The sequence below is a fragment of the Ranitomeya variabilis genome, chromosome 5, assembly GCF_051348905.1.
Source record: "Ranitomeya variabilis isolate aRanVar5 chromosome 5, aRanVar5.hap1, whole genome shotgun sequence".
Classification (NCBI taxonomy): domain Eukaryota; kingdom Metazoa; phylum Chordata; class Amphibia; order Anura; family Dendrobatidae; genus Ranitomeya; species Ranitomeya variabilis.
This window is the reverse complement of record NC_135236.1, coordinates 270802468-270824380: the sequence shown is the minus strand read 5'-3', so window position 1 is coordinate 270824380 and position 21913 is coordinate 270802468. Positions and strand designations below refer to the sequence as shown.

Sequence of the window (21913 nt, the reverse complement as noted above, 5' to 3'; positions counted from 1 at the left end):
AACATGTTGCATTTTTTGAGGCGTCAATTCTGCGCAGCCATGCGCATGCAGATGATTGCGGCTTGAGTGCGTAAAAAAAACGCATTACTGTCTATGGGAAACACATTGGTACACAAGCACATGCGTACTCATGTGTTTGATGCGCTTGCGTACTTCGGACTGCGCATGTCCAGGAACTGTTTTGAGACACGCCCTCCTGGAAATATCGAACGCATGCACATAAACAACTGAAACGAAGGTAAAAACGCATACAAACGCATGCACACGCAGTAAAAACATGCGTTGGCATGCAGATTACACGCTGCGCACATAGACGCAAATGTGAACTTTGCCTGAGTGAGCTAAGTTCCTTAAGAACTCGTGGATGCAACCCATCTATTTCTGGGGCCTTGTTCACATTGATTTTGTTTAACTTAGCTTGGAGCATATCTACATTTAGCCAACTGAGTATATTAGTTAATGTATTAAGAGCATTGGAATGGTCCACATCAGCCACTCTCTCATTATTAGTATATACAAACCTGAAGAACCTGTGTAGGTAACCTGTGTTCTCTTGATCCTCAGTGACCAACTCCCCATTACCATTATGTAGAGGACCCAGAAGTACAGAACTCCTTTTTTTGTATAAAGAATTTGTTGGAATCTGTCTTGCTTTCCTTGGCTACCTCCCATTATTTTTTTTTTTTTACAGATTCTGTTCAGCTCTTTGTATTTTAAAAATGCCGTAGCTGACCCCTCAGATTTATTTATTCTATCTGTCCTTTTTTAACAGTAGAAGTAAGCCAAGTAGAGTTTAATTTTTGTCATTTATACTTAGCTAAAGGAGGAGATTTTGCAGTCCGAAAAGCAAACTCATTTATCACTTCTATCACTATCTGACTGCTGCTGCTCCCATTTGGACTTTTTAAAATTAGGTTTTGCAATCCCCGCCGCCAGAGGTGTTTTTTTAAATTACGTTTTAACCCTTTAGCTCAAAATTACGAATGTGTGATGGGGGGTCACTATGTATGGAACGGGTTCAGGAGCTGAGCTCTCTTCCACATGTGTCTGATGTCAGCTATATTACATAGCTGGCAACTGTGCCTAACAGCAACTTAGGGAGCTGAACCCTGATTGCTGCTGTTAACCGTTGTGACAGGGTCACTGGCACGGTGTATGAGGGGAGATATGGTGTCAGTGATGTGAAACCAGAGTATTTTCCTCCAGCACACTACGTGTTGAGAGGGTTAAATTAAAGTTACAGACATGGGCTGGTTTTATGTGGACATCTATAGAGTGGGTGGGAGGGTGCCCACCATATCTCCTCCAGAGCCGACACCGGCAGGTGTATTGGCAGGACCTGGGATTATGTCACGGACATATGATCATCACATGATCTGGCCTGAATAGCTTGACTTGAGAGTCAGTGTGTATTGTGGTTGGAGAGAGCAAGTCTTCAAACGGCGGCTCCAGGCTGAGCTGAATACTCCTGGTGGTATTATTATTATTATTATTATTTATTGTTATAGCGCCATTTATTCCATGGCGCTTTACAAGTGAGGAGGGGTATACATAATAAAACAAGTACAATAATCTTGAACAATACAAGTCATAATAGGTACAGTAGGAGAGAGGACCCTGCCCGCGAAGGCTCACAATCTACAAGGGATGGGTGAGGATACAGTAGGTGAGGGTAGAGCTGGTCATGCAGCGGTTTGGTCGATCGGTGGTTACTGCAGGTTGTAGGCTTGTCGGAAGAGGTGGGTCTTCAGATTCTTTTTGAAGGTTTCGATGGTGGGCGAGAGTCTGATGTGTTGTGGTAGAGGGTTCCAGAGTAGGGGTGATACGCGAGAGAAATCTTGTATACGATTGTGGGAAGAGGAGATAAGAGGGGAGTAGAGAAGGAGATCTTGTGAGGATCGGAGGTTGCGTGTGGGAAAGTACCGGGAGATGAGGTCACAGATGTAAGGAGGAGACAGGTTGTGGATGGCTTTGTACGTCATGGTTAGGGTTTTGTACTGGAGTCTCTGGGCAATGGGGAGCCAGTGAAGGGATTGACAGAGGGGAGAGGCCGGAGAATAGCGGGGGGACAGGTGGATTAGTCGGGTAGCAGAGTTTAGAATAGATTGGAGGGGTGCAAGAGTGTTTGAGGGGAGGCCACAGAGCAGGAGGTTGCAGTAGTCAAGGCGAGAGATGATGAGGGCATGGACCAGGGTTTTTGCAGATTCTTGGTTGAGGAATGAACGTATTCGTGCAATATTTTTGAGTTGAAGTCGGCAGGAAGTGGAAAGGGCTTGGATATGTGGTTTGAAGGAGAGGTCAGCGTCAAGGATAACCCCGAGGCAGCGAGCTTGTGGGACTGGGGAGAGTGGGCAGCCATTTACTGTAATGGATAGGTTCGTTGGGGGGGTCACGTGAGATGGGGGAAAGATGATGAATTCTGTTTTGTCCATGTTAAGTTTCAGAAATTTAGCGGAGAAGAAGGATGAAATAGTGGACAGACATTGAGGGATTCTGGTTAGTAGGGAGGTGATATCTGGTCCAGAGATGTAGATCTGTGTGTCATCAGCATAGAGGTGATACTGAAAGCCATGTGATTCTATGAGCTGTCCCAGGCCAAAGGTGTAAATGGAGAAGAGCAGGGGCCCAAGGACTGAACCTTGTGGGACTCCGACAGAGAGGGGGCGAGGTGAGGAGGTGGTGTGTGAGTGGGAGACGCTGAATGTCCGGTCTGTTAGGTGTGATGAGATCCAGGATAGGGCCAAGTCTGTGATGCCAAGGGATGAGAGGGTCTGTAATAATAGGGAATGGTCCACTGTGTCAAAGGCAGCCGACAGGTCGAGGAGGAGGAGAACAGAGTAGTGTCGCTTGCTCTTGGCGGTTAAGAGGTCATTGGTGACCTTAGTTAGCGCAGTTTCAGTGGAATGGTGTGACCGGAAGCCAGATTGTAAGCGGTCAAAGAGGGAGCAAGAAGAGAGATGGGAGGACAGTTCAAGGTAGACGTGTTGTTCCAGTAGTTTTGAGGCATAGGGGAGAAGTGATATAGGGCGATAGCTAGATACAGAGGATGGGTCAAGAGAGGGCTTTTTGAGGATAGGTGTGATGGAGGCATGTTTAAAGCTTGAGGGGAAAACACCAGTTGTTAGTGATAGGTTGAAGAGATGGGTTAGGGTTGGGATGAAGATTGTGGTGAGGTTTGGGATGAGGTGGGATGGGAGCGGGTCAAGTGCACAGGTGGTGAGATGCGATCTTGAGAGTAGAGTGGCGAGTTGATCTTCTGTAATGGTGGAGTAGTTGGTTTTGGAGGTGGAGGGTAGGGAAGCTGGGAGGAAGGGCTCTGGGGCTTGTTGACCAAAACTGTCTCTGATGTTATCAATCTTCTGCTTGAAGAATGAGGCAAAGTCTTCAGCAGAGATAAGTGAGGAGGGAGGAGGTGCTGGGGGACGGAGGAGAGAATTGAAGGTGTTGAATAACTGTTTAGGGTTGTGAGACAGGGAGGATATGAGAGATGAGAAGTAGGTTTGTTTAGCTGTGGCGAGTGCGGTCTTGAAAGTAGTGAGGGACTGTTTGAATGCGATTAAGTGGTCGTTGGAGTGGGATCTTTTCCATCTGCGCTCAGCAGCCCTGGAAGCTCGCCTCAGTTCTTTGGTCAGGCTGGTGTGCCAGGGCTGTCTGTTGATTTTGCAAGCTTTGGTATGTGTAAGTGGGGCAGCAGATTCCAAAGCTACAGCTATTGTGGTGTTATATAGAGCGGCAGCGTCATCCGCATTGTGTATGGAACTTATGTCTGTGAGAGGGAGGAGGGATTCAGAGAATGAATGTAGGTCAAGATGTTTAAGATTTCTGCGAGGGTGTGAAAGTTTGTGGGGTGGGGACTCTAGACATGGAGTGGAGAGAGAAGAGAATGTGAGAAGGTTGTGGTCAGAGAGAGGAAGAGGTGAGTTAGAGAGGTTAGATAGGGAGCAGAGGCGGGTGAAGATGAGGTCCAGTGTGTGACCATCTTTGTGAGTGGCTGCAGAAGACCATTGAGTGAGGCCGAAGGAGGAAGAGAGAGATAGAAGTTTAGTGGCAGCTGAGAGGCAAGTGTCAATGGGGATGTTGAAATCGCCCATGATGATAGTGGGGATGTCTGCAGAAAGGAAATGAAGTAGCCAGGTGGTGAAGTGGTCAAAGAAGATGGTGGCAGGCCCTGGGGGGCGGTAAATGACAGCCAGTTGGAGGTTGGAGGGGGAGTAGATGCGCACAGAGTGCACCTCAAAGGAAGGGAGGGTAACAGAGGGTGGCAGTGGGATTGGGGTGAAGGAGCAGTTATCTGACAGGAGAAAACCAACTCCTCCACCATGCTTGCTGCTGGGGCGGGGTGTGTGAGAAAGGTGGAAGCCACCGTAAGAGAGTGCAGCAGGAGAGGCTGTGTCAGAAGGGGTGAGCCAGGTTTCGGTGATGGCGAGGAAGGAAAGTTTGGTAGTAACAAAAAGATCATGGATGTAGGAAAGCTTGTTACAGACAGAGCGAGCGTTCCACAGAGCTCCTGTTAGTGGGACTGGGGAAGCGGGGGCTGGGCGAATGGGTATAAGGTTAGAGAGGTTACGGAAGTTTGTGATGGAGCGTGGATGGGAGGTAGAAATGACTGTAGGAATATGGTGAGGAGGACCAGGATTTGGAGAGATATCACCAGCAGTGAGAAGGAGCAGAGATAGTGTTAGCAGGTGGGAGCAGGAGAGGGCATGAGGGGGCTGCCTGTGCTTTGAGACAGAGGATTGTATGTTGAGGAACAGTTCAGAGGAGGAGGTGAGATGGATGGGGAGGATTGAAGAGGAGATGAACAGTTCCTTACTTGGTGTGGGGATTGGGGGAGGTAGCAGAAAGTGAAAGATTATAGGGGTAAAAGTGACAACAAACAGAAACATTGTTTGCAGTGACTGACCAGTTACCTTCAGTTCCCTTCAGGTTCAATTCAGGTTTTAATTCTAATGTAATCCACACTTTTAGAACACACTTCTAGAAATCACACTGCAGACTAAAGTCTAGCAGACTTGTGCTATGCAATATATGGAAAACTAAGTGCGTTCAGGTGTGAAGCAGAGAGGAGTGGTCTCTGCTCATCTTGAGCAGGCGAACCTCTCAGACAAATGGACTTTGTAATATGTTATCTTTTTGTTTTGTTTTGTGCCAGAAAGGCTTTGCTTATTTTGTTGAACCCTGCTATGGTCTATGCTGTCTATAATAAACCAGCATGTGATGGTGTCTACCTTGGGAAGCAGCTGAGTGTGTCAACCCCTAACACGACTTATAAGGCATTTCAAACAATGCAATTGTGGGCACTGATGGGTTATCACAATACCCAGAAGCCTGGTGAAGGTTTACAAAAAAATGTTTTTATGAGAATATTAAAAAAATATCGAATCACTCCAGTAAAAGTAAAGAAATAAAAATATGTAAATATATGTTTGGTATCTTCGCGCCCATAAAAGACCAGTCTTTTAAAGTATAAAATTAATAAACCCAATACGTAAAAACGCTGTAGCAAGGAAAAGAGATCAAAATTGCAAAATAGTGTTTTTTTCAGTTATCACCCCCCCTTAAAAAAATGCAATAAAAAATTATTACAATTTCATATGTACCTCAAATTGGGATCAATAAAACCTTCAGCAAAAATCAAGCCCTCACACAGTTCAGTCATCGAATTAAAAATGTTCCGGGTCTTAGTAAATAGTGGCACAATTAGTAAATAAACGGGAGCATTACCAGTGTGAGACATGTAACTAACACTGAACAGTAGAACTGAACGGTGTCTTCATGCAAGCACATTTGCTGCAGCTCTGACAGCAAATGTGCCCATATTTGTACTCAAATGTTTCTTACATGTCCATATAGATGGCTAAGGATGGTTGATCCTTCTGACAGATTCCCTTTAAATAAAAAATATATGCAAGTTTCGTATCAATGAATCATTTTTCAGAGTTATTTTTACCTTTTTTTACTGCTTTTCAGGACATTAAATGTTAAAATAAATAAAGTTATTCAAAACTACAACTCGTTGGGCAAAAAATAATCCTATATGGCTATAGAAGGCAAGGAGAAAATGAAAGGGTAAAAATGAAAAATTACCCTTTCTTCAAATTATTTAATCTGAGTGCAGCATAATGTAAGAGCTGAGATCTTGATCCCAGTGATGTATCACTTACTAAACTGTGTGTTGTTGTTTAAATCAGTAATAAAATCAGTGTTTTATCAGCAGGAGATTATAACTAGTGGACTAAAGGTACTAAGGTGAAGACATCGCTGAATCCGCGTCACACACACCGATTCAGCGATGTCAGCGGGTGATCCAGCGACGAAATAAGGTGCTGGCCTTCTAGCTCCAACCAACGATGTCACAGCAGGATCCTGATCGCTGCTGCGTGTCAAACACAACGATATCGCTATCCAGGACGCTGCAACGTCACGGATCGCTAGCGATATCGTTGTTAAGTTGTTCAGTGTGAAGCTACCTTAAGTGTCTAAGTGACTAAGTGTCTCATACCTCATATACATCACCAACAGAAAAAACACAAGCCAAATAAGAAAAATATGTATGATTTTATTAATGCAATAAATAATGTAAAAATTCATGTGAATAATGGGGCAACATACAGTGAGGATGAAAAAGGTGGGGACACCTGTGCAAAAAAAACCATGTAAATCTTCCTCAACTAAACCAATAGCACCTTTCCTCTCTCTTAGTCACTGCTGAGTATGGTGTCAGCTCTTGGCCCCCTACACTATTGTCTTCTTTCTGCCTACTAATTTGTTCCCCTTTCCATCCTTCTACTCTAGCCTCTTTTATGAATTCTTGCTGTAGGCGGGGAATCTCTATGGTCGGGTGCATACAATCTGGAAGCGGAAGTACTTCGGATGCAGCACATGTTCACGGCATCCAAAGCGCCGCTGTCTATTGAACGCAAGTGAATCCGCATGTGATCACTGAACTATCCGGATTCACCGCATCCAATATGTTGTATGGGTGAAATTTCTCCGTAAGAGAAATTGACATGCTGCGGTCTGAAAAGGCGCGCTGCATGTCCGTCTCCGCGGGTAAGCCGTGGGTGCCTGTGCACGCATAGTGGACGTGAGAGTTCTTGAAATCCCATCCACCATGCTGTAACAGCTGGACGCTGCAAGTTAGACGCTGCACAAATACACAGCGTCCACCCCACAGCGTTTACTGGTTGTGTGCACATGCCCTCAGACCCCCTTCTCAATTCTACTGTGTTCTTATGGTTATTAGATCCTAAAGTATGTTTGGACTGGGAGTCAAGGACTTTTATATCTATTTACCTCAACAAATGTTTGTTAATTTGTACTCTGTTTTTCTTTCTGTATATTAAAAAAGTTCAATAAAATTTCAATAAAATGTAAAAAAAAATAAATTTTTAAATCCCCTACAGTTCCAATTTATACTCGGTGTAATAAATATCCGGTATCAAATGTTCGTTAGACATCAAACTTCACAGTAAAAGTGATGGAAAGATGTAAGAAACCATTTTATAAACCACAGTGAGATAATATAATCATGTCATCATAACTAAAATTAGCAAAAACACAAATGACCTCACAATTAAAGGGTCATCACAGAGCAAGGTTATATACATGTAGGGGAGAGAGAAATAGACCCACCACTCCCGACGCGCGTTTTTCTTTAAGCATGTCCCCACCTTTTTAGCCTCACTATAACCATATATTTTTCTTATTCGGCTTGTGTTTTTTTTCTATTGGTGATATACTGTAGATGCATTTTACACTATGTGATACATCACTGGAATAAGGGAGTTTGCCCCTAAATCATTCAGTTCTCAGATGGGGTAACAAAAAACTGGTGATAGATTCTTTTTAAGGGGTTAACCAAAGTGAAATGATTTTGTGGTCACTGGTACCAAGGTTTTCACAGACACATTTCCAACTTGCTCGCCTTTTGTCAGATCTTTCAAGAAATGGGCCTGAAAATGATCCTGCATCAAGCTGCGTTTTCTCCCCTTTGCAGTTGAAGCAGAACCATGCTCCCAGACCGTCTATGCGGTCACTACTGCCCCTCACCATCTGATTGTGCAGCTGACCTCCCAGCTCCTCAGTAATGTTGGGGCATCTATAGATAACACCAAAAATGACTTTCTATGTAATTACCCTGAAGGTTTCGGCCTCCTCACAGCCTTCCACCCTTATTACCTCTGTCACACTCGATTTCATAACATACACAATGAAAGTCTTCATGGAGACCGAGTATTCTGTATTCTGCATCCTTTCCAGTTCTGCTTTCATTCCCAACCTTCCATCCTTGGTGATCCACTCTCCAATTACCGTCAGTGCGACTACGTTGTTAGCTATTGTCGACTTCAGCATACTTCTGACCATCAAAGTTGTCAGTCTCTTGCATCAATTGTTGGAACGTAAACCTATATAATTGTGGTATTGGACATAGGGGGATGAAATTGAATAGACATCAGTCAGTCATCACAAGAATTACTTACAGTGATGTCCTTCCTAACGTTTTTTCTGACCATGACGTGAATAGTACATGATGGGCTGTGCAGTCCATTTTAGATGGTTGATCCCTAAAATATTGATTTGTCAATGATTCATCTGTCTTCATGACCATTTACAGTGGCTATATGTATGATCTACTTATTGGCTCCCTCTTAAACATGCAGGCTTCAATGGGGAAACAGGGCATTTAGACATATATAACAGATTAGCATTAGATGGTTCGGCAATTCAGTGTGCATTAGGGAATTACAATACAGCGCTAATCTAATGCGTATGGCCAGCTTTACCCATTTAATTACATAAACGTCTTTTTATTAAAAGGGTTGTCTTCTACTTGGACTGCTCCTCCTCACCCTCTATGTTCTCCCCTCTGGTGCCAGTGCCCTTCCGGGGCTTTCATGACGCTGTTATGTATGGAGTGCTAGATCTGAACTCCACATTCCCTGATTCACAAGGGTGACCTCACCTATGTCATTAGAGTCCACATTGACAAGCCCTGTGGTTTAGGTAAAGACTTCAGTTCCTTCTTTTCATAAATCATTTATGATTTGAAGAAGTCTGGAGGAAGGAATTTATAAAACCTCAGACATAACCTAGAGCATAATGAAATATATTCGGGAGAAGGGAGATTGGTTAACAAGCTCCTTTTAAGTTGGTCATATATATATTTCATGGTTTGGGGATCCTAAAGATTTGGATAGGATCCACTTATAGTCTTTTGCTTAATAGACCAGCTTTTTTTTTGTCATTTTGTGGTGCTCCACTATATGCACAAGACCGGAGCAGCCAACTAAGTCACCTATTTATTTGCAAGAATTCCATGCCACCTCAGCCACAGAATGATTTAGCTTAGTGGACATTACAGAGCAGGAGAGGAAACCTTTTATACTATGGCAAATTATTCACTTCTGACATTAAAGGGAATCTGTCATCAGGTTTTTGCTATTTAATATGAGAGCTGCATAATGTAGAAACTGAGACCCTGATTCCATCAATGTGTATTTTGCTCAGCATCTTGCTGAAGTTTCAATACAATCAGTGTTTTATCAGCAAGAGATTATCACTGCAGGACTAGGTCTCATGTGCAGGCCAGTCAGGCTAATCTGTGTTAACCCGCCCCCACCACTGATTGGCAGCTTGCTGACAGTGTACACAGGAAGCTGCCAATCGGGTGTGGGCTGGGTTATGCCCAGCTCAGTATTCTGACCACTACTACATCTACCACAGGGAAAACACGGATTCTATCAAGACTACATCAAGTAGTCCAGTAAGTGATACATAGCCTGGGATCAAGTTCTCTGTCCCTACATCATGCAGATCAAAGATTACATGGCAACAACCTGCTAGCAGATTCCCTTTAACATGTGTACATGAAGTATATGGAGGACAACTATACTCATTTTGCTGTTAGGCAATTCAGGTCCATATTTTGTGTAATACTTGGATGACCATTACTGTGATTGCTTCATAACGGCAAAATTTAATAAATGCAGTAGCTAAAATATAGATAAGCGTGATTCATACTTCTTTATTAGCTGGGATTACACACAAGATCAAAGCAGTTTTATTAAGTCATTGCCTCCTCCGCCATGTCTAACTTTCCTGTTAATTTGTTGATCTTGTTAGTTAGATCATAAATAACCAGGGACCTCTGTCTACATAGATAACTACTATGCCTATATGTCATGTTCTTCCACACAAGTCAAAAGTAAAACTCTGCTATCATGGCCACAAGTTTTCAGATGGACACAAATTTAGATTTTCACAAGGTTTGCTACTTTAGTGTTTAGTGATAGTTTTGGACAATCTGAAAGAGGCTTCATCAGAGAAAATAACTGTAACCCAGTCCTCTGCAGTCCAATCCTTGTATATCCTGCAAAGTTATTTTTTCTGATGAAGACCTTTGAGATAAAAGATTCAGAGCTCCAACTTTATCTCATCCCTTTAAAAAGATTGGGAGGGTGCTAACTTTGTAGTGCATGAAGGAAGCCTTTCAGCTCAATCACGAGCCGAACCACAGGCAGTATGAATTGGAGACCTACTGCCTGCAGCCGTCTATGTTTTACACTGAAACACTGTGGCATTTGAGAGAATACGCATTTTGAAATGCCAACCAGAGAATATTTGTCTCGAGAGAATAGTCCGTGGAAAGTCCCTGGTGGCTGCTGCCCACCCCACTTCTCTGGACTGATGCCATACACATAAGGAGAAAGCTGAGCGTGGTGATGAGAAGCCGCCATGGACCTTCCATGTTATGGTAATCCAGAGACGCATAGGTGCCAGCCAGCTTGTCAAAGTTAGTTTTTCTTAAAATCCTCAGTGACTTCTACGAATCGTGCTGCTCTTGGGTCGGGCTGCATGAATGAGCTGACAGGTTCCCTATATTGCTCCTTGCTGACTTGTACCTTTCTTCTTGCTGTGATCTACTTTGTGCGTTTCATTTTTATCTAAGGTTACTTGGTTTTTACTCATTTTTGTGTCACCTCCATTCTGCTTTTATAGCTCCGCATTTGCCAGCAGGTAAAGAATTCTGAATGAATCATGCTCATCAGGAAAGGGAGATCATTAGTGAGCAGTTGTCTCTCCCACCATCTGAGGCAAATTACGTATACAGACAGACTGACTAATCTGAAGTTCATTTTCTATACATCTATAGAGGTAGGATGTAGCTAGGAACAGGCTTTTTGCCAGACACTGGAGTTTTGTGGTGAATCAGTTTATTTTAGGATTGATTTATAGATGGAGGTGTGGGAGAAGCACGGCATTCTTCCTCCTGTTCTCTCTGTGCTACAGAGGCGTTGGAATATGAAGTATGTCAGTAAGTCATGATATAGTGGATACTATGGCACATTGTGCTCCCTGCAGGAGGACTGTACTCGCGAGGCTGCCGTTGTCTCAGGTGCGTGGGTGTCCTGATAATCTGTGAATTTCTGTGATTCTGAGCTGGCTCTGACCTGTCTCACTGTATGAAAAGAGTGAGGTTTATATGGTTTCACAAACCATTATAAGATCATGAGAGGAGATGCCACACAATACTAATTAAGCTAAAGAATGGAAAATCTAAAAACATATTACTATGTATTACTATGAGCGATAGTTCTCAATCATCTGCATAAAGATCAGGATTTTACCTTACGGCTGGATTAATGATTGACGCTTGGTTGTCAGCATGCCTATTATATATTGGTGTACAGTGGATAGTCACTGTCCAATCAAGAAGCTGCAAAAAAAAAAAAAGGCTTAAAAGAGAAAAAACTCTTCCCAAACATGTAAAAAAAACTCTTCAAAACCACTTTACGAAAAGAAAAACTCCCCAAAGAAGCGGTTTCCACTTGGAAAACTCAATGGCCCCGATGCTTCAAAGCAATTTAGCCAAAATTCTGGTGTAGATTGCTTTGAAAAGCCCAAAAAAGTTTGCACAAAACATTATGCGACTTTTTGCTGTTTCACACAAGTTTATCCCAGCTCTATGAAAATGGTTGGAGGGACGGGTTTGGCGGGGCCCTAACGCCACAGCGCATCTACTGTGATTTATGACCAGCTTCCTTACACCAGAAATCTTATTTCAGTCAAAGACTGGAGTAAGATTTTTGGCAAGGTGCAGGAGGCGCACACTACTCGTCAAGATGGCCCTGATTCGTTAAGTGGCATGGCCTCTTAATGAATCAGTAGCCTCTGACTCTACTCCGCTCCCTCATCAAGACTGACTTAAAAATCGCTGGTTTAAAAGGGAACAGGGTCAATGTTTTTGACGGTCTCAAAAAAGCTCCACGTGTATGTACCATCAGCTCAGAGGGTCCACATACGTTGTCATAGTTGTCTTGATTTGGACAGTGTCATTGTGCCCTCTGTATAGCACTCCAGTTATAGTACGGTGGGCAGTGCGCGCAGTGCTAAGTGATCGCTGTGGCTAAATTTAGTAAAATACAGAGCGCTGCTGTTTTTAGAACCTGGGAACACTTTACTTCAATGAGATTTCAGTTCATTGTATTGTTCAGTCTGATTGCCACATCTAAATATGAAGTACCAAAGTAAGGCCGTGCACAACAGGGATTGTCTATGTAAAAATACCTTTCAGTGTGCCTAAATTAAGTATATACGTATAATCTATACTTTTATAAGAAAGGATCTGATGATATCTCAACCTCCCTTGATCCCAGCAGCTTCACTTCTGATTTGTGTTCCATACAGGATCAAGAACGTCGCTGAAACCTGCATGTGTGATTCCAGCCTCACAATGGTCAATCAGTCAGGTTACAGAGTACACACTAGGACTTGATTCAGTTTTGGGATTTGCTGCTTTGCACTACGTACAGAGTCATGTCAAAGTTTGGGCACCCCTGGTCAAAATTCCTGTTATTGTGAAATGACCTCTAAAAGGGCTAAAGTTACAGATGACACATTTCCTTTGTATTTTAGGCAACAAAAAATGTATTGTGATTTTTTTCATTTAAAAAATTACAGAAAGGAAAATGGGACGATGCAAAAGTTTGGGCACCCTTGGAGATTTGTGTGCTCAGATAACTGACCAAGGTTTCAGACCTTAGTTAGCTTGTTAGGGTTATGGATTGTTCACTATAATCGTTAGGAAAGGCCGGGTGATGTAAATTTCCCAGCTTTATAAAAACCCAGTCTTCTCTACAGTCTTCTCTAGCCTTGTGCCAAAAAACAGCAGCCATGGGCTGTTCTAAGCTAGGGGTGGGGAACCTCAGAGCCGCGGCCTCGATGACCTTCTATTCAGCCCCCAGGCAGATTCCCGGGCTCCGCAGTGCTGGGGTCGGCAGCTGTATTTTGCCGTTAGCCGGACCATTAATTTCTTCTTGCTCTGTGAGCACATACAGTGTTCACTACTGAATGCTGAGGCACATGCTAAATGAAAGATTACGTCCTGACACCAGTGCCAGTGCCAGGATGTACTTTGTGGGCGGAGTTTGTACGGCCCCCAAAAGATGGTTTAAATATCCAAATGACCCTTGGCAGAAAAAAGATTACCCAACCTTGGTCTAAGCAGCACTCTAAATATGAAAATGGTGGAGGCCCACAAAGCACGGAAAGGCTATAAGAAGATAGCAAAGTGTTTTCAAGTTGCCCTTTCCTCAATTTGAATTGTAATTAACGGGGTGTTCCCATCTACAAGATCCTATCCTAATGCGTAGTAGGTGTAGTAATAATAATAATAATAATAGCAAATACGTCCAATTAGAAATGTAGTATAGTTTTTCTGATTCGCTATGCCTCCTTCTTCATGTGCAGGCATTGCAGGACCTTAGGTATCCATGGTTACGACCACTGATATAGTGACAGTTAGCTAGTTGCTAGTTGTCGCAGCCTTGGATGCCTAAGGTCCTGAAATTCAGTTACATATTTGGATAGGATCTTGGAGTTGGGCTGTGTTCACACGTTGTGTTTTTGCTGCGGTTTTTCTTATGCAAATTAAAAGCTGTGCTTTACAGTACCAGAAAAAGCTATGAGATTTCAGAAATCTCATGCACACACATTGTTCTTTTTTCCTGGCTGAATTGGAAAACCCAGAGAAATTGAGCTTGGTTTGAGTTGGTATACATGCAACATATAAGTGCATGTTCACATTAGCCATTAAAGGGAATCTGTCACCCCAAAATTCGCCTATAAGCTGCGGCCACCGGCATCAGGGGCTTATCTACAGCATTCTGTAATGCTATAGATAAGCCCCCGATGTAACCTGAAAGATAAGAAAAACAGGTTAGATTATACTCACCCAGGTGCGGTCCCGCTGCGGTCCGGTCCGATGGGCGTCGCGGTCCGGTCCGGGGCCTCCCATCTTCATACGATGACATCCTCTTCTTTGCTTCCTGCTGCGGCTCCTGCGCAGGCGTACCTTACCTGCCCTGTTGAGGTCAGCGCAAAGTACTGCAGTGCGCAGGCGCCGGGACAGGTTTTCCAGGAAGAAGACGCCAAGGCCTGGGGAAAAGAGCTAGAGGTTCCAGGGATGGCGGAGTTACCGGGGGGTGGGGGGGAGGGGGCTTGGGGGACCCCATTTCTCTCTCCCCTGGTATGCTAGACCATATCAGAGGGGAGATAAATGAATGGGAAATCGGATTTTTTTTACGATATCCGTTATTTGGTGAATAACGGCGATCACAAGACTGGGGACGGTAAAAACCGACCTGAATCATGTTCTCCGGTAGCCGAGACCCCGGAGTTTTTCAGACGCTGTGGGGGTGCTATACCCTTATTTCTCAGTGATGTTAAAAAGCAGTGCTGAGGAATAAGGCCCCTTAACTGCCGCTGTTAAAAGGCGTACTGTCGGTTGTTAAGGGGTTAAAAAGCTTTCCAAAGCTGAGGTGTCCAGAGTTGGGGACCCAGGTTTTTGTCTGCCCTTATTCACATAGATCACTTCTGACATACGGTATGGTTTTAATATTAGACATTGTTGGACCTTCACAATTAGGGCCACCTTGCAGATGGTGGGATGGCTTCTATGCTATTTTTTAATCTAAAACAGTGTTTACTAAGAACCCTGTGTTATTTTTATGCACTTTTGCATTTTACTTACTCAGTTACAGCAGGGTTTATGCTAATTTTGTTTCTTGTAGGTTTTGTGAATTGGAAAACTTCTGTGTTTTTGAAAACTGCAGCATGTAATTTCTTCAGTGGTTTTGCAGCTCTTTTTCACCCATAGAAAGCAATGAGTAAGTGCAAAAACACAGCTATCTGGTTTTGCTGCGTTTTTGGTGCAATACTTTAAGGCCGAATGCCCAAGATCCGGAACTAGCAGCGCTTTGGACGCAGCGTATGTTCCCTGCATCCAGAGCACTGCCTTCTATTGAACACAGCTAAATCCGCATATGTTCACTGAACCGTACGGATTTACCGCATTCAATACATTTCTATTGATGTCATTTATGTTGCGGAGACCAGCATCAATGCAAGAGAAATATACATTCTGCGGTCTTGAAAGACGGTTTCCGTGGGTGATCCACAGGTGACTATGTACGCATGGTGGACATGGGATTTCTAGAAATCCTATCCACTGTGCTGTCACAGCTGGCCGCTGTGGGTTTGACGTTGCATAAATACGCAGCGTCAAACCCGCAGCAGTTACTGATCATGAGCACGCACCCTTAGTAAGTTGCATCCAAGTTTTTTGGGGGGCATTAAACTTTATCAGCATGCACAAGAGACAATAAAAACGCAGCAAATACGCAGTCAAAAAACACATGAAAACCTTCTTTTTGTAAGTAGCTTCTTTACTGCTAAGAGAGAAGATTTTACTTGCAGAAAAAAAATGCAGTGTGTGAACATAGGCTAAGAAATGGCAGTTAACAGGAACAGTGGAGGTCAAGATAAGGTCTGGAAAACCAAGCAATATTTCAGTGAAAGCTGCTCGAAGGATTGCTAAAGAGTCAAATAGGAACCCCCGCTTGACTGCAAAAGACCTTTAGAAAGATTTAGCTTTAGAGTTATAGTACATTGTTCTACTCTTTAGACACACCTGCACAAATATGGCCTTCATGGAAGAGTCATCAGAATAAAACCTCTCCTCAAAGTCGCAAGCTGAAGGTTTTGCAATATCCCTCACAGTCCTCTGATCTGAACATCATTGAAAATCTGTGGCTAGACCTCAAAATAGCAGTGCATGCAAGATGACCCAAGACTCTCACAGAACTGCAAGAATTTTCCAAGTAAGAATGGATGAAAATCTCTCAAACAGGAATTGAAAGACACTTGTCTGGCTACAAAAAGCGTTTACAAGCTCAGATACTTTCAAAATGGGGTTCTACTAGGTACTTACCATGCAGGGTGCCCAAATTATTGTATCATCCCATTTTACTTTTTGTAAATTTTAAAATGACGAAAACATGTTTTTTGCCTAAAATACAAAGGAAATGTGTCATCTTTAATACGAAGGAAATGGGTCATCTTTAATACGAAGGAAATGGGTCATCTTAACTTTATGCCTTTTAGAGATCATTTCATCATCAACTTGCTTAACGGTTCACAATAACAGTATTTGTGACCAGGGGTGCCCAAACTTTAACATGCCACTGTACAGGTAATAGCCTGATGTAAAAGGTGTTGGGGGTCAAGTTTTTTAAGTTGCCAACAATTTAGTGTCTTTCATATACCGTATATTTGTGTTTCTCAAGTTACATTTTTGGTTCCATACAAATGTCGAGCATGAACCATGAACTTTCAGTCATCTCCATCATACTGTGAACGATATGGCTTAGAATGTCTGAAATGGAGGTTGGATTGAATGTGTTTGTAGATATTTAATGGCTCCAGTGTGAGTTCATGGCTTGTGAATGCGATCGTCTGCTGGATCCACATAGGAAACATTGTTAGCTTGACATTCACCATGTCATATGCTAGTTATCCTGATAAAGCTGAGTTTTATATCTGAAAAGAGTCTAACCCTTGATTTTGCTTCTTTCGATGTGTAGAAGTGCCTCCGGCTGAACCCTGATGCTCCGGTTTGGGTGTCCAAACAACGCATCTTGTGCACTCTAAACCACAGCCTGAAGGACGTTCTAAATTATGGACTCTTCCAGCCAGCATTTAATGGTAGAGCTGGGAAATTCCTTGACGAAGAGCGACTGCTACGAGAATATCCACCTTCTTTGGCCACACCTGTACCCTACCTGGAGGTAAGATCATAGCTTTTTACTTGTCATTATAAAGGATCATGCTTTTGTACAACTTTATATACGGTATATATGTATATACAATAAATACAAATTGCATTACAATCTCTCATATAATCGTGTTCCTAGTATGGGACAATACAGTTGTAATGATGTAACTTCTCTTGCAGTCTACTAGATTTGAGCATCTAGAATTGCAGAACACAGTTCTGGCGGCCATGTTTGTAGTCCATTTCCGCAGGATTAGAGCCCTGCAAACCTCCTCCTACCTATCGACCTCATTGGTGCATGTTCTGATTAGTAAGCCTGGTGCGTCATGTTTGCGTTATGCCACATTGATGACTTACTATCTGAAAAAGCCACTGGTCATACCTGCACGTAGGAGGTTTGAAGGCTTCTGATCCAGCGGAACTTTTCAATGAAACTATGAATAAACAAAAAATAGTTCTATGAAAAATTGTTCTAAATTTTCACAATATTCTATGTATATAGGAGGGGAGGGGGGCTCAGTTTTTAGCTCCTCCCTCCTTCCGTCTACATAGAATTTTATCAGATGCAACTCTCATCTCCTGCCTCAGGGAAAGTCTATCTTCACTGAATACAGATTTTACCCCAAATTGAGAATTTTGATCATGACAGGTCAATTCTGACATAAATAAGCAGATTTCTCTGGTAAGATATATGACAAAGTTGCTTATTAATTTATGAAATAAAAATTAAAAAGATAGTTATGCTTTAAAAGGGTATTCTCATCTCCAAGATCCTATCCCAATATAGAGTAGGTGTAATATTAATATCAGCAAATATCTCCAATGATAAATGTAGTATAGTTCTTCTGATTTGCTGTTTCGGTTATCCCATGTGTAGGGCAGTAGCTTAGATGTCCATGGTTAGGACCGCTAACAAGCTGTCACTATATGAGTGGTCATAACCATGGATACCTATTTGTCTGGGTTCTTTTGTGGCCTCCTCCATGAGTGATAAGTGCACTTCTGGTGAAATTTTGGTTGGCCAGTCACTTTGGGAAAGGTTCCCCACTGTACCAAGTTTTCTCTACTTGTGAAAATGGCATATAGTATCATTTGCTGGAGTCCCAGATCCTTAGCAATGGCTTTGGAACACTTCCAGTAACTTTAAGTTACTTTTTTTTTTGCATCTATTTGTAAGTATCTTCAGAACGTGGCTTCATGTTCTGGCCTTTAAAACATTCTAGTTGCTTCATATTGCAAAACAGGTTATTATAAGTTTTATTTATATTCAACATATCTGAAACTAGATCCATTTGTCCATTGAATTTTGTTAAATAGTTGAATAAATGGCTAAGCGAGTAATAACGTTATTCTCAAATAGGCAGGTAGGGCTGAATTGCATTTTACCTTCATAATTGAAGAACAGTATTTTGTGTTTCCTGGGTTTTCTTTGTCGATTATTACATAGTCTCGATTATTACATAATTTCGCCCAGCATGGAAAATTCTGAAACTTTGCAAATTACTTTACTAGTGGATTTCGGATTGTAGTAATTTGGAGTACAGATGATGGCAGTGAAAGGGTCAACACCTATTTATCCTCTGAGTGTAGTGCTTATCAGAACAAACTCCTTCAGCAGACTTATCTCCAGAGTTAGGGTATGTTCCCACAGTCAGGAACCCACAGCGCCTTGGACGCATCACATGTCACATCACAAGCGCTGCCGCCTTTTGAACGCAGGTAATTCCACATGTGTTCATTGAACCGTGCGGAATCACTGTGCCCAATACATTGTACTTGTGATATTTATCTTGCAGAGGCTGAGCGTCTCCGCAAGATAAATAAACATGCTGCGGTCTCGAAATATGTGCCGCATGTCTGTCTCTGCAGGGAAGCCAGAAGCTTCAATTCCCATTCACAATGCTGTAACATCTGGAAGCTGCGGGTTGGACGCTGCGTCCAACCGGCAGCGTTTCCTAACTGTGGGAACATACCTTCAGAGGACTTTCACACTGCGTTCTTGCCCTCATTCAGGGCAGGGGGAAAGGTGGGGGGAACGCAATGTGAAAGGGGCCTTAGTAAGACACAGGTGCTGTGCTGACCCTTCAGTGCCATCATCTGTGCTCCAAATGAGTACATTCAGATATCGATGTGTCTAAAGGCAGGACAATATAGACTGGGGAAAAGCCAATTACATGCAGTTTTTTTTTTTTACTGGAAAGAAGACAAATTCACTAATAAATTGATTTCCAAAGTTTCATAACTTTCCACTCTGAACATAATTATAGTTAGGTCAAGAAATATTTGGACAGTGACCAAATCTTTATGCCACTATTTTGGATTTAAAATAGAACAACTGAGATGCAATTGAAGTGTAGATACCTTCAGGTTTAACAATAGGGATTGAACAAAAATACCCTGTGAAATGATTAGGAATTGCAACCATGTTTCTACAAAACCTAATTTCAGAGGCCCAAAAGTAATTGGACAAATTACCTTTACCATAAGTAAAATATTCATTTTTAACACTTTAGATCAAGAGTTGGTGATCCATATCACAGTAAAGTGTCTCCAAGATAATTATAAATCAAACTGTACCACTGTGCGTCATTCCTAGAGAAGCCAAGTAGCCAGACGTGAACACTGGCCACATTAAGCTGATGTATAGCTGATAAGGGTTACCGTATATACTCGAGTATAAGCCGACCCGAGTATAAGCCGACCCCCCTAATTTTGCCACAAAAAAACTGGGAAAACGTAATGACTAGAGTAAAAGCCTAGGGTGGGAAATGCAGCAGCTAATGATACATTTCAAAAATAAAAATAGATACCAATAAAAGTAAAATTAATTGAGACATCAATAGGTTAAGTGTTTTTGAATATCCATACTGAATCAGGAGCCCCATATAATGCTCCATACAGTTCATGATGGGCCCCATAAGATGCTCCATACAAAATACGCCCCATAATATGCTCCATATTAAAATATGCCCCATATAATGCTGCACAAAGGTTAATAATGGCCCCACAAGATGCTCCATTGAAACATTTGCCCCATACAATGCTGCATAAAGGTTTATGGCCCCATAAGATGCTCCATAGATTATGCCCCATAAGATGCTCCATAGATTATGCCCCATAAGATGCTCCATAGATTATGCCCCCATAAGATGCTCCATAGATTATGCCCCATAAGATGCTCCACACATTATGCCCCATAAGATGCTCCATACATTATGCCCCATAAGATGCTCCACACATTATGCCCCATAAGATGCTCCATACATTATGCCCCATAAGATGCTCCACACATTATGCCCCATAAGATGCTCCATACATTATGCCCCATAAGATGCTCCACACATTATGCCCCATAAGATGCTCCATACATTATGCCCCATAAGATGCTCCACACATTATGCCCCATAAGATGCTCCATACATTACGCCCCAGAAGATGCTCCATACATTTTGCCCCATAAGATTCTCCACACATTATGCCCCATAAGATGCTCCATACATTATGCCCCATAAGATGCTCCATACATTATGCCCCATATGCTGTTGCTACGATTAAAATAAAAAAATCACATACTCACCTCTCTTCGCTCAGGCACTTGCGATATTCACCTTCCCCGTTCCACCGCTGCTCTCCGCTCTGTCTTCCATCCTCCGCAGTGACTGTTCAGGCAGAGGGCGGCGCGCACACTAACTACGTCATCGCGCCCTCTGACCTGACCAGTCACAGCCAGAGGACGGAAGACAGAGCAGCGCGCAGCGGTGGAACAGGGAGAGGTGAATATCGCGCAATGCTCACCTCCCCCGATATACTCACTTGCTCCCAGCGCGGTCCCTGGCAGCATCTCACTGTCAGATGGTCTCCGGGACCTGGTGGCATCTTCCTATGTTCAGCGGTCACGTACCACTCATTAAAGTAATGAATATGCTTCCATATTCATTACTTTAATGAGCAGTACCACATGACCGCTGAACACAGGAAGAGCTGCCGACGCCCGTAGGCCATCGGACATGCAGGGACCGCGCCAGGAGCAGGTGAGTATGTGACAGCTGCCCCTCCCCCGCCGACCCCCTGGGACAACGACTTGAGTATAAGCCGAGAGGGGCACTTTCAGCCCAAAAAAGTGGGCTCAAAATCTCAGCTTATACTCAAGTATATACGGTAATTGTATATCTGCACTTGGTCAGTACAATTTGTATACGCTGGGGCTGTACCTTATAGTATTCCTCGCACTAGTGGCATCTGTTTTTATCATTAATGTTGTACGTCAATTTTGATAGTGTTCAATAAAGGATATATTCTGCATAACTATTTACCAGTGTGGCTACTTGCTTTTTCTAGGATTGTTGTATAGTGGTACAGTTTGATTTACATTTGCAGAAATTTTTTTGCAGGCAATGACGTCACCAAACGCTGGGTTTCTTCCTTTGTGCTGCTTTGCCAGGCCTTTACTGCAGTTGATTTCAGTTGTTGCTTGTTTGTGGGTCTTTCTGCCTTAAGTTTTGTCTCAAGCATGTGAAATGCATGCTCGATGGGGTTAAGATCCGGTCATTGACTCAGCCATAGCAGAATATTTGTGGCGCTATGTCTAGCACCCCTGCACGGTGTCCCCTTCTCCCTCCATGCAGGTACAGCAGCTTACTCACTGTGCCAGCCCTCGACTTGGTCCCTGGTGTGCGCTTGCTTCCTGTGACGTCCTGGTCTGTGTGTGCGCCACAGTTACCGGTTGTGCGCTTTCGTGCTCTCCCTTGCTCCTAAAGGATCAGCGTGTGCATGTAGTAACTGTCCTACAAGCTGTAG

General features: G+C 43.0%; 1 protein-coding gene and 1 long non-coding RNA gene across 9 annotated transcripts in view; one reads left to right on the top strand and one right to left on the bottom strand.

The window, feature by feature from the left end:
- SHANK3 (SH3 and multiple ankyrin repeat domains 3) overlaps positions 1-21913 on the top strand; it is a 521647-nt gene that overhangs the window by 261301 nt on the left and 238433 nt on the right. For all 8 annotated transcript variants that reach the window (XM_077264301.1, XM_077264298.1, XM_077264303.1 and 5 more), the window contains exon 4: positions 16926-17129. In XM_077264301.1, coding sequence (XP_077120416.1) covers positions 16926-17129 — 204 coding nt within the window. The remainder of the gene's footprint in view (positions 1-16925; positions 17130-21913) is intronic.
- LOC143775773 (uncharacterized) lies at positions 8179-21911 on the bottom strand. The gene is made up of 4 exons (XR_013215703.1): positions 21760-21911; positions 16898-17123; positions 11631-11719; positions 8179-8408 (listed from the first exon to the last, which is right to left on the bottom strand). It is a non-coding gene; the product is annotated as an uncharacterized LOC143775773 (long non-coding RNA).